A 12,708-nucleotide genomic window follows, 5' to 3' on the forward strand; every position below is an offset into this window, starting at 1 on the left:
AAGCTTGAGGTTGTCTCCGCAGACGACTTTGCCTTTGAAGAGCGAGAGCTCTGCCTGGCCCGTCTCACCCGTTGGACACCACCCGTGGCCATCCCAGTGCTACTGCTGGGCCAGGCGGGCCAGGCCCGGCTGACGTGGAGTGAGGCCTCTCCTGGGCCCAGGCCCAGCATCTGAACAGCGGCCTCCAGCTTCCTGATGTCTTATCATCCTTGTTATTACTGGTTCTTGTTTTCAGTGGATCTGGAAGCCCTCACTAAAGCCTGGCCCTTCATATCATCAAATATCCAGGCAGTGTTCCATTTTCCACTTTTCCCAAAAACATAATTTTTGTAAAGTTTGTTTGAATCAGGTCGGTATATTGTGATTGGTTGATACGACCAAAGTTTCTGTTAATCTACAGATTCCCCCCATCGATGCTCCTTTCTTTTTTCTTTTAATGTATTTGTTGAAGAAACTGGGCCATCGGTCCTGTGGAGTTTCCTGAAGTCTGGATTTTGCAGATTGCATCCCCCTGGTGTGTTTAACTGGTTTCTTTGTTCTACTCATTTTCTTTTTTTTTTTTTTTTTTTTTTTCTACTCATTTTCTTACAACCTTATGAGGCAGATTTTCCAGGACAGACAGCCCTGGTTTCACTTTGGCCTCATTGTAGATGTTTCTAATTATATAGCCTAATTTAGGGGTTTGGAATTTGTGGTCTGAATAAAAGGTATCGTAAATTAGCAAGAACCATGTGCCAGATGCTATTCTGAGCATTTTGTCTGAACGGGCGCATTTAACCCTAGGAGGTAGGCAAATTATTACTGTCTCCATTTTATAGACAGGGAAACCGAGGCACAGAAAGGTCATCCAGCTGGGAAATGATGGGGCTAGTAAGTTGATGGGTCTGTGTCCTTGACCACTTCTCTGTATCAGATGAATGAAAAAACGAACAAATGCTTTTCCTATGCCTGGGGAGGAAAGAGATTTTGGCTTCTGTGTTTTCTGGCTTTTTATTACCTTTCCATTTATTTCTTCAGTTATTTGTTCATTTTTTCATTCATTCCTTTGCTTGTCAGTCATTTGATTCAGGCCCTGTGCTGAGGAATGAAAGCCCCTCTCTGCCCTCTTGGAGATCCCGTACAAGCAAAGGGCCGTGTTTCAATAAGTTAGACGCTGACTTTAAAAATATGGGTGGACATTCAAGGGCGGAATTTGCTTTGCCTGGTGTGGCATTGAGGAGTCAGGGAGGGCTTCACAGGAGCAGTGACCTGAGTTGGGTCTTAAAGGATGAGTAGGAGTTTGTCAGGCTAAGAGAAAGGCTCCCTGGGTAGAAACAACAGCCTGGGCAGAAGCTCAGGGCATGCGTGTCTTGACTGGGCTTATGGGTGAGTAGTGGGAGCCATGAGGGTCTAATGGCTGAGCTTGACACTGTGGGCCTTGACCCCCGGTGGGCAGAAAGGAAGATGTTTCTGTAAGGGCTGGTAACGAGGGGCCCCTTGAGCTCATAACGTGGTGAGGGCTGGTGAGTCAGACCTGACGCTGACTCCTCTGTTCTGCCAGGTGTTTCCTTGTGAACGCTACCTGCGGCGTCACCTGCCCACCCACGGCAGCGGGGGCAGGTTCAAGTGCCAGGTGTGCAAGAAGTTCTTCCGGCGGGAGCACTACCTCAAACTGCACGCTCACATCCACTCAGGTGGGTACCCTGTCCCCCACCAACTCCTGCTCAGTCCCCTCCCCCTTCCCCTCCCTCCAGACACCCTCTCTGTTCCCCTTCCCATCCCCCTCTGGCCTTCCTCCCCATCTCCTTCAGCCTTCTTCCTGAGCCCCCTCCTGCCCATCCCCTCCCTCTCTTCATCCCTGCTTCCCATCCCCTTCCTGGCCCCTGCCTGCCCCCTCAAGTGAACAAGGGGTTCCCACCAACACTAGAGTGGAGATGAGCCTCGGGAGGCGGGTGGGGGGGGACTCATGGCTCTGCCCCTGAGGCCATTCTGAGCCCCTGGGGGTGGGGGCGTTGTGCTCGATGCAAAATTCCCTCCCAAACCTGGATAGAACCCTCTCTCCTTAGTTCCCCAGCTGAGATACATCGACACTTTATTTTCTTTTAAGCTTTAAAATGTTTTTTATTAGTTAAAAAATTCTGTTCTGCTTTATACTGAAAACAGTCTAAAGATTGAGAAAACCTGAGGAAAAAAATCCTTGATAATACAAAAGCATCTCTCCTCAGATGGACAATCCTTTTTTTTTTTACTACGGTGTACGGTAAAAAATACATTCTATATGCAACCCAGGAAACACATACTTACACACAGAATATACTGAAACAGAAGTTTCACAAAACAATATTTTCTATCTGTACAGTTTTAGTTGTTAAAATAACCACCATCAGTTTGTGACTTGGAGTTTGCAGTTTGAAGAGTGATCCTAATTCCCCTCCTCAAAGGTGATCACTGTTAGTGGTCTCATCTGGGACATTCTAGTTTTATTTTACATCCATACAAAACATGTGCTTACTTTTACACAAAGAGGCACATGTTATAACTCTATTATGTGCCATTTTTCTTCACTTCTCAAGTACCTTGAAGATGTTCCTAATGGCACCTTCTTTTTCGCAGCTGCATGGTATTCTCCTGCGTTTACTATCTTTGATTTAACTAGTTCCCTGTGGATGGACACTTAACTTATTTTTTCAGCTGTTAGTTTGTATACACAATGCTGTGTGGGTCTCTTGACAAGCTTTTGGGAATATATCTGAGGTGTACATTCCTAGCAGTGGAAAAAATGCTAGGTTAAAATGTATATGCAATACCGAGTTTTAGTTTGAGATGATGAAAAAGTTCTGGAGATGGATAGTGGTGACGGTAGCATGACAGTAAGAATGTAGTTAATGCCACTGAAGTGTACACTTAAAGATGGTTAAAATGGTAAATTTTCTGTTATATATATTTCATATTTATGATAAAAGAAGAAAAAAAGTAACTTCATTGGCAATTTTGATAGATACTACCAAATTGCTTTCTTTTTGGTTTTTAAAATAATTATTATTATTCAAAAGTAATACATACTTTTTGTAAAAATGGAAGCAGTATGGAAGTACCTAAAGTAAAATGTTAAATTCCCCCTTCAAATCTTAATTGCTACTGACAGTTTGGTGTGTACCCTCCCCTACCTTTCTCCCTGCATATTCTGTGTCGATACAAACCCATATGGCCAGGGCTTTTTTGGAGTATGGGGATTGTATTTTTTTCTAACAAAAATGAGACTGTATTAAGCTGTCCTACACTTTTCTTTTCCCCCTAGCAATATAGCCAGGAGATCTTTCCAGATCAGGAAACACAGATCGACCTTAATCTTTTTAATGACTGCAGAACATTCCATTGTAAGGACCAGAATTTCCTCAATCATTGGGTTGGCATTTTTCAAAAGTACTTTATTCATCCCAGAGAGGAGAACAGAGAGGAATAATGGCAGGAAGTAAAGCAACCCAGTAACAGCCCTTTTCCAAAGGGCAGTTTCTGACCCCTGACCCCTGTTAGGTGAGAGCTGCTCTCCATGCCACCCCTCAGCCCCAACCCCACGCATGGGTTCTGCAGTAGACAATCTGGGGCAACTCAGGTGAACTCTGGGTCACACTGCTGGGCTGGAGTCTTTTTTTTTTTTGTGGTACACGGGCCTCTCGCTGCTGTGGCCTCTCCCGCTGCGGAGCACAGGCCCCGGACGCGCAGGCTCAGTGGCCATGGCTCACGGGCCCAGCCGCTCCGCGGCATGTGGGATCTTCCCGGACAGGGGCACGAACCCGTGTCCCCTGCATCGGCAGGCGGACTCTCAACCACTGCGCCACCAGGGAAGCCCTGGGCTGGAGTCTTACTTCCCCCAAACACTAGGTGTAGACCAGGAACCTAAGTTTTCTCTTCTAGGACTTACCTTATGGTTTGTTGCAAGGATTCAACCAGATAAGGTGTAATTCCCCCCTCCCCTATGGTGGACCCCATTTCAGTAAATGTCACGGCCATCCACCCAGCCCACGCCTTAGATTCTCTCATGCCCCACAGCCAGTCCGTTGGCAAGGGCTGCCGATTCTGCTTTCTGAACATCACCCGTACTTGGCCACTTCCCATTTCTTGTACCAGCCTCCTTCCTGCCTCCACCCTCACGCCCTCAATCTGTTCTCTACACCCAGCCAGCCAGAAGGAGCCTGTGAGACTCTCGAGTCAGATCCTGCCCCTCCTCTGCTCAGCCCCTCTGGTGGCTTCTCATCCGGCTCAGAGTAAAAACCTTGGCCTCCCAAGCCCTCCCTTTTGGGCCTGGCTGCCTTGCCCACCTCCTCTTCTGCCTCATTCTCCCTCTCCTGCTCCAACCCGGCCACATGGGCCTCCCCATTGTTCCTCAGACACATGCAGTGCCCCACCTCTCCTCCTGCCTGGGACCCTCACTCCCACATTCCTGAATGGCTTGCTCCCTCACCACCTCAGGTGTTGCCTCGTCAGAGAGGCCCTTCCTGCCCATCCAAACTGAAACAGCCTACTCTTCTCCCTGGCAAAGCAAAGTCCGAGGAAAGGGAGAGGCAATATTCCCCCAGGCCACCTCCCTAGAGGAGTTGCTGTCCTCTAATGGAGACCCCTGCGCCCCATATTCAGACTCCCTCTCACGGCACCCTTGGTCCCGCATCTGTGTTTCCTCCTGCAGGTGAGAAGCCCTACAAATGCTCAGTGTGTGAGTCCGCGTTCAACCGCAAGGACAAACTGAAGAGACACATGTTGATCCATGAGCCATTCAAGAAATACAAATGCCCCTTCTCGTGAGTAGAGACGGTGGGTGGGAGGGGGCAGGTTTACCCAGCTGTGGGATAGAAGGGGGTCAGGGCCGAGGGCTGCAGGCCCTCTCTCCTTCTGTCCTGTCTTGGGTCCTGCCTGGCTGCTTCACTCCCCATGCTGCTCCCCTGCCCAACCCTTAGGGTGGATGAGCGAGTCCATCCTGCCCAGGGCTAGCAGGGGGGCCAGCAAGAGAGTCCTGTGCTTAGTGAGCTCCCCTGACTAGCGTTTTGGATCCTAGGACACACACGGGCTGCAGTAAGGAGTTCAACCGGCCAGACAAGCTGAAGGCTCATATCCTTTCCCACTCCGGTAAGTGGCTCCTGGACGTGCCAGGAGGGTCTGGTTCAGCTCAAGCCCCCTGGGCAGGAGCCCCAGAAAGAGCAAACACATCCTGTGAGGCTTATTTTCCCTGCCTGGTACCTTCCAGCCAATAGACTTTTGCTCCTGTGAGCCATGAGCCTGGCCTGCGTTTGGGTCCTCAGGGTGTACGGAGGTGAGTCAACCACAGTCCCCCAGGCTGAGGAGGAAGCTGACTCAGGAGGAGATGACTGTATACCAGAGAGGCACCCAGTGTGACAGAGGTGGGGCCAGGTGTGGAGGGAGATCCAGTTCTGAGTGGGTCCAAGATAAGGCCAGGGAGGTTCCTTGGCCCACTCGGCAGAGCGAGGAAGCTGGGGTGTGGAGTAGGGGGTCTCCACACCACTCCTCAGTTTCCCGGTGGCTCCGCAGAGCTTCTCCTGGGGCTGCTGCTTCCCCAGAGCAGCTTGGCTGGCTTTCCACATACCACTTGGTCTATAGAACAAGGTTTCTCACTATCGGCACGATTGATATTTGGGGCTGGATAATTCTTCGTTGTGGGAGGCTGCCCTGTGCACTGTGCGATGTTCAGCAGCATCCCTGGCCTCTCCCCCGTGGTTCTGGCAGCCAAATATGTCTCCGGGGACAAGCCAGACGATCCTTGGGGAATAAAGTCACCCCTGATTAACAGCCACTGGTTTATAAACAGGATCTGGTGGCTAAAGAAAGTGTGAAAACTAAGAGAGTAGATTGAGGACTTGGAGACAGAGGGCCTGGGCTTGATTCTTGGCACTACCACTGTCCTGCTGGGTGGCCTCGGGCAAGTCACTGCCCCCTCTCTGAGCTGTCATCCCAGGGAGGCTGAGGGGGCTGTGGCACAGTCTGTGTGTGGGACGGAGTTGACTTCATGGTGGATATGGAGGCACCAGTGATTCATCCAGTGAGTGACTATTGCGAGAATACCATGTGTCAGGCACTGGGGGTGCCATGGGGGAATCAGGCAGAAGCCCACCCTGCCCTCCTGGGGAAGGTTAGCATTTAGTGGCAGAGATCGAAAATGAACAGCAAACAAGTAAGTATGTTACAGTAAAATATGCTGAGGGCAAAGATGGAAATAAGTAGAGTGAGCGGGCAGAGAAAGAAGGGAAGTGGGTATCAGGGAGGGCTTCCCGGAGGAGGTGACACGAAAGCTGAGCCTGAGGGAGGAGAAGAGCCGGAAATGGCTTCCAGGGTGAGGGAGCAGCAAGTGCGAAGCCTTCAGGCAGGGAAGAGACTGGCGGGTGTTTGAGACAAGGAAAGGCGGGCGGGAGGCCTGGAGCTCAGAGAACAAGATGGGGGAGAGGAAGGAGATGTGTCTGAGAGGTGAAGGGGGTGGCCAGCTGCAGGCGGCTCTGTGGGAAATTTGGGGAATCACTGGAGGGTTTGGAGCAGGGAGTGTCATGGAGAGGTTTTACCAAGACCTCTCTAGCTGCCCTGTGGGGAATGGTCTGAGGCGGCCAGGGTGAGGCAGGCAGACCAGAGAGGAGAGAGATGATGGTGACCTGGCAAAGTTAGTTAAGGTTTAGGGGCTGAGCTTGCTGTTCCAGGCAGAGGGGAAACAGCACAAGCAAAGGCCCAGAGGCAGGAGGCTGGCACAGGGTAAGTGGCTGGGAGAAGGTGGGAGATGAGGGTGGAGGGAGCAGGGCCCAGATCACACCCATGCTCGTAGGGCAAGCTGAGGAACTGGGCTTCGTTCCAAGTGCCAGGGCAGCATTGCAGGGTGAAGGGTCTGGGTGCCTCTCACTGCCTTCCCCTCGCTCCCCAGGCATGAAGCTCCACAAGTGCGCCCTGTGCAGCAAGTCCTTCAGTCGCCGTGCCCACCTCGCCGAGCACCAGCGCGCCCACACAGGCAACTACAAGTTCCGCTGTGCCGGCTGCGCCAAGGGCTTTTCCCGCCACAAGTACCTCAAGGACCACCGCTGCCGCCTTGGCCCCCAAAAGGACAAGGACCTGCAAGCCCGGCGGCCCCCCCGGAGGAGGGCAGCCCCCCGCAGCGGCAGCACTGGTGGCCGCAAGGTGGTGACCCCCCTGCCTGACCCGCTGGGGCTGGAGGAGCTGAAGGACACAGGGCCTGGGCCAGTGCCCGAGGCCGCCCCAGGCAAGCCACCCTTCTCGGAGCCCGATGCTGTGCTGTCCATCGTAGTGGGTGGGACAGTGGGGGGTGAACCTGAGCTGGTGGTGCCCGGGCATGCCGAGGGCCTGGGCTCCAACCTGGCCCTGGCGGAGCTGCAGGCAGGGGCCGAGGGCCCGTGTGCCATGCTTGCTGTGCCTGTCTACATCCAGGCCTCGGAGTGATGGACCCATGGTGTTCGCTCCCGCATCCTGCCTGATGCTCACCTTTGGGTCCGGGGCCTCTAGGAGCAGACTAGAGATCCTTCCCAGTGGAAGTGAGCCATTGGTCAAAATCCTTTTGGAACATGCTCTGTAAACCCTGGACCAAGGTCGCCTCGCTGGGCCCCCTGTTCTGCTGGGAAGCCCTGCAGCATTCTGGGATCTGAGGCAGCTGAGCCTAAATGGCCCAGGGTCTGGCTGGTCCAGGCTGGTGGTCAGGCTGCCTGAGAGAGAAGACAGGGGAGTCCCACCCACCCCTCCTCCAGGCTGCCTAGGGGCAGTCTCTAGTTAAGCTGCTCTTCAGGGACCTGATATGTTTGGAGCCCTTACCTGTTAAACCTTTTCACGTGCAGTTCTCCCAGCATCCCCAGACGACTCTGATGTAGGCATGTAGGAGGCACTCAAGTGTTGTGGTTAGAGTTCAGCTGTGAGCCAGATCTGGATTCAGATCCAAGCGCTGACACTTACTTGCTGTGTGACCTTGGGTAAGTCACTTCACCTCTCTGAGCCCCGCATTCCTCATCTGTACAATGGGGCTTATGACAGTACTACCTCATAGGGCTGTCATCGGGATACAGTATGATGAAATGTACAAAGAGTTTGGCATAGAGTTTGGCATAGTGCCCGGCACTCAGAAAGTGCTCAATAAATGTTTTTATCAATATGGCTCAGGCCCTAGCTTTGGCAGTTTCTTTCTTAGCCCCTAGGTGGCAGCATTCCCCCCACCAAAGCTTGTGTGGGCTGAGGGGTCACTTGGCTCCTCACACAGCTACGCTACCCCGATTGCCATAGGGAGGTTTGGTGCATCCAGAACAGTTATTTCAGAATATATCCCATGGAAACCCCTGGAGGAAGGGGTTTATAACTCACTTTTGAAAATGCAGGGTCCTGGGCCTTGCCATAAAACCCTTTGGAATCAGAAACTCTAACCAGAGTCAGAGGACCATTTTGAGCAGGCCTCTGGATGGCCATAGGTGCCCCCACATCCAGCATTCCCTTCCGCATCTCCAGCTAGTCCAGGGGGGAAGCAAACTAGGCTGCCTAGGAGACAGGGAGGGAGAAAATGGGCCTTCACCTGTGCTTTCTTATTTGTCTTCACCACCACCCTGCTGGGCCACATTACCTCAGTTACAGGAGAGGACTCTGAGGCTGAGATGGAACAGGGCAGGAGGCGGGAGGACTGTCAGACTCAATTTGATCGCTGAGTTTCCCTGAAGGCTGATATCCCTCAGACATCTGTGTGTGGGCCTGTGGCTGGAGCTCAGAGCAAGGTCGAGTTCCCCACATCCTCAGGAAGGGTGTGATGCAGTGGGAGGGATGAGTGAGGCAGCAGTGCCCAGCTGAGGGGGTAAGGGCGGTAAGCGTACCCAGCCCTCAGAAGGGCCAGGGGAGGGACTGATGGGGACAGAAAGTCTCAGAGGGGGAGGTAACACTTGATCTAGGCCTTGACACAGAGTGTTTGATGGACAGAAGAAGGCATGCCAGGGGGATTGTTTCAAGATGGCGGAGTAGAAGGACGTGCGATCACTCCCTCTTGTGAGAGCACCGGAATCACAACTAACTGCTGAACAGTCATTGACAGGAAGACACTGGAACTCACCAAAAAAGATACCCCATATATAAATACAAAAGAGAAGGCACGATGAGACGGTAGGAGGGACACAATCACAATAAAATCAAATCCCATAACTGCTGGGTGGATGACTCACAAACTGGAAAACACTTATACCACAGAAGTCCACCCACTGGAGTGAAGGTTCTGAGCCTGACATCAGGCTTCCCAACCTGGGGGTACGGCAACGGGAGACTCCACTCTTGGAGGGCACACACAAAGTAGTGTGCGCATCAGGACCCAGGAGGGAAGGAGCAGTGACCCCAAAGGAGAAAGAACCAGACCTACCTGCTAGTGTTGGAGGGTCTCCTGCAGAGGTTGGGGCTGGCTGTGTTTCACCATGAGGACAAGGACACTGGCAGCAGAAGTTCTGGGAAGTACTTGGCGTGAGCCCTCCAAGAGTCCGCCATTAGCCCCACCAAAGAGCTGGGTAGGCGCCAGTGTTGGGTCGCCTCAGGCCAAACAACCAACAGGGAGGGAACCCAGCCCCACCCATCAGCAGACAAAGTGGATTAAAGTTTTACTGAGCTCTGCCCACCAGAGCAACAGCTCTACCCACCACCATTCCCTCCCATCAGGAAACTTGCACAAGCCTCTTAGATAGCCTCATCCACCAGAGGGCAGACAGCAGAAGCAAGAAGAACTACAAGTCTGCAGCCTGTGGAACAAAAACCACATTCTCAGAGAGATAGACAAGATGAAAAGGCAGAGGGCTATGTACCAGATGAAGGAACAAGATAACACCCCAGAAAAACAACTAAATGAAGTGGAGATAGGCAACCTTCCAGAAAAAGAATTCAGAATAATGATAGTGAAGATGATCCAGGACCTCGGAAAAAGAATGGAGACAGAGATCGAGAAGATGCAAGAAATGTTTAACAAAGACCTAGAAGAATGAAAGAACAAACACCTAGAAGAATTAAAGAACAAACAAACAGAGATGAACAATACAATAACTGAAATGAAAAATACAACAGAAGGAATCAATAGCAGAATAACTGAGGCAGAAAAACGGATAAGTGACCTGGAAGATAGAATGGTGTAATTCACTGCCACGGAACAGAATAAAGAAAAAAGAATGAAAAGAAATGAAGACAGCCTAAGAGACCTCTGGGACAACATTAAATGCAACAACATTTGCAGTATAGGGGTCCCAGAAGAAAAGAGAGAGAAGACCCGAGAAAATATTTGAAGAGATTATAGTTGAAAAGTTCCCTAACATGGGAAAGGAAATAGCCACCCAAGTCCAGGAAGTGCAGAGAGTCCGAGGCAGGATAAACCCAAGGAGAAACATCTTGAGACACATAGTAATCAAATTGACAAAAATTAAAGGCAAAGAAAAATTATTGAAAGCAACAAGGGAAAAACGACAAATAACATACATGGGAACTCCCATAAGGTTAACAGCTGATTTCTCAGCAGAAACTCTACAAGCCAGAGGGAGTGGCATGATATATTTAAAGTGATGAAAGGGAAGAACCTACAACCAAGATTACCTGACAAGGATCTCATTCAGATTCAATGGAGAAATCAAAAGCTTTAGAGACAAGCAAAAGCTAAGAGAATTCAGCACCACCAAACCAGCTCTACAACAAATGCTAAAGGAACTACTCTAAGTGGGAAACACAAGAGAAGAAAAGGACCTACAAAAACAAACCCAAAACAATTAAGAAAATGTTCATAGGAACATACATATCGATAATTACCTTAAACATGAATGGATTAAATGCTCCAAATAAAAGACACAGGCTTGCTGAATGGACACAAAAACAAGACCCATATGTATGCTGTCTACAAGAGACCCACTTCAGACCTAGGGACACTTACAGACTGAAAGTGAGGGGATGGAAAAAGATATTCCATGCAAATGGAAATCAAAAGAAAGCTGGAGTAGCAATACTCATATCAGACAAAATAGACTTTAAAATAAAGAATGTTACAAGAGGGCTTCCCTGGTGGCGCAGTGGTTGAGAGTCTGCCTGCCAACGCAGGGGACATGAGTTCGAGCCCTGGTCTGGGAAGATCCCACATGCCGCGGAGCGGCTGGGCCCGTGAGCCATGGCTGCTGAGCCTGCGCGTCCGGAGCCTGTACTCCGCAACGGGAGAGGCCACAACAGTGAGAAGCCCGCGCACCGCGATGAAGAATGGTCCCGGCTCACCGCAACTACAGAAAGCCCTCTCACAGATACGAAGACCCAACACACCCAAAAATAAATAAATAAATTTATAAAAAAAAAAAAAAAAAAGAATGTTACAAGAGACAAGGAAGGACACTACATAATGATGAAGGGATAAATCCAAGAAGAAGATATAACAATTATAAATATATATGCACCCACATAGGAGCACCTCAATACATAAGGCAACTGCTAACAGCTATAAAAGAGGAAATCGACAGTAACACAGTAATAGTGGGGGACTTTAACACCTCACTTACACCAATGGACAGATCATCCAAACAGAAAATTAATAAGGAAACACAAGCTTTAAATGACACAATAGACCAGATAGGTTTAATTGATATTTATAGGACATTCCATCCAAAAACAGCAGATTACACTTTCTTCTCAAGTGTGCACGGAATGTTCTCCAGGATACATCACATATTGGGTCACAAATCAAGCCTCAGTAAATTTAAGAAAATTGAAATCATATCAAGCATCTTTTCTGACCACAACGCTATGAGATTAGAAATCAATTACAGGGAGAAAAACGTAAAAAACATAAACACACAGAGGCTAAACAACCCGTTACTAAATAACCAAGAGATCACTGAAGAAATCAAAGGGGAAATCACAAGATACCTAGAGACAAATGACAACGAAAACATGACAGTCCAAAACCTATGGGATGCAGCAAAAGCAGTTCTAAGAGGGAAGTTTATAGCAATACAAACCTACCTCAAGAAACAAGAAAAATCTCAAACAATCTAACCTTACACTTAAAGGAACTAGAGAAAGGAAGAACAAACAAAACCCAAAGTTAGCAGAAGGAAAGAAATCATAAAGATCAGAGCAGAAATCAATAATACTAAAAGCTGGTTCTTTGAGAAGATAAACAAAATTGATAAACCATTAGCCAGACTCATCAAGAAAAAGAGGGAGAGGACTCAAATCAATAAAATTAGAAATGATAAAGAGAAGTTACAACAGATACAGCAGAAATACAGTGCATCCTAAGAGACTACTACAAGCAACTCTATGCCAATAAAATGGACAACCTAGAAGAAATGGAAAAATTCTTAGAAAGGTATAACCTTCCAAGACTGAACCAGGAAGAAACAGAAAACATGAACAGACCAATCACAAGTTATGAAATTGAAACTGTGAATAAAAGTCTTCCAATAAACAAAAGTCCAGGACCCGATGGCTTCACATGTGAATTCTATCAAACATTTAGAGAAGAGCTAACATCCTTCTCAAACTCTTCCAAAAAATTGCAGAAGAAGGAACACTCCCAAACTCATTCTACAAGGCCCCATCACCCTGATACCAAAACCAGACAAAGATACTACACAAAAAGAAAATTACAGATATCACTGATGAATGTAGACGCAAAAATCCTCAACAAAATACTAGCAAACAGAATCCAACAACACATTGAAAGGATCATACACCATGATCAAGTGGGGTTTACCC

The 12,708-nt window shown here is 49.2% G+C and overlaps 1 protein-coding gene across 3 annotated transcripts in view; it reads left to right on the forward strand.

Moving 5' to 3' along the window:
• Positions 1 to 8,124, forward strand: part of ZNF341 (zinc finger protein 341) — a 43,140-nt gene extending 35,016 nt beyond the window's left edge. For all 3 annotated transcript variants that reach the window (XM_065892550.1, XM_065892554.1, XM_065892551.1), the window contains 4 exons: positions 1,541 to 1,673; positions 4,664 to 4,775; positions 5,030 to 5,100; positions 6,893 to 8,124. In XM_065892550.1, the coding sequence (XP_065748622.1) occupies positions 1,541 to 1,673; positions 4,664 to 4,775; positions 5,030 to 5,100; positions 6,893 to 7,422 (846 nt within the window). In that variant the 3' untranslated portion in view covers positions 7,423 to 8,124. The remainder of the gene's footprint in view (positions 1 to 1,540; positions 1,674 to 4,663; positions 4,776 to 5,029; positions 5,101 to 6,892) is intronic.
• Positions 8,125 to 12,708: the final 4,584 nt, after the last annotated feature.

The sequence above is a fragment of the Phocoena phocoena genome, chromosome 15, assembly GCF_963924675.1.
Source record: "Phocoena phocoena chromosome 15, mPhoPho1.1, whole genome shotgun sequence".
NCBI classification, from domain to species: domain Eukaryota; kingdom Metazoa; phylum Chordata; class Mammalia; order Artiodactyla; family Phocoenidae; genus Phocoena; species Phocoena phocoena.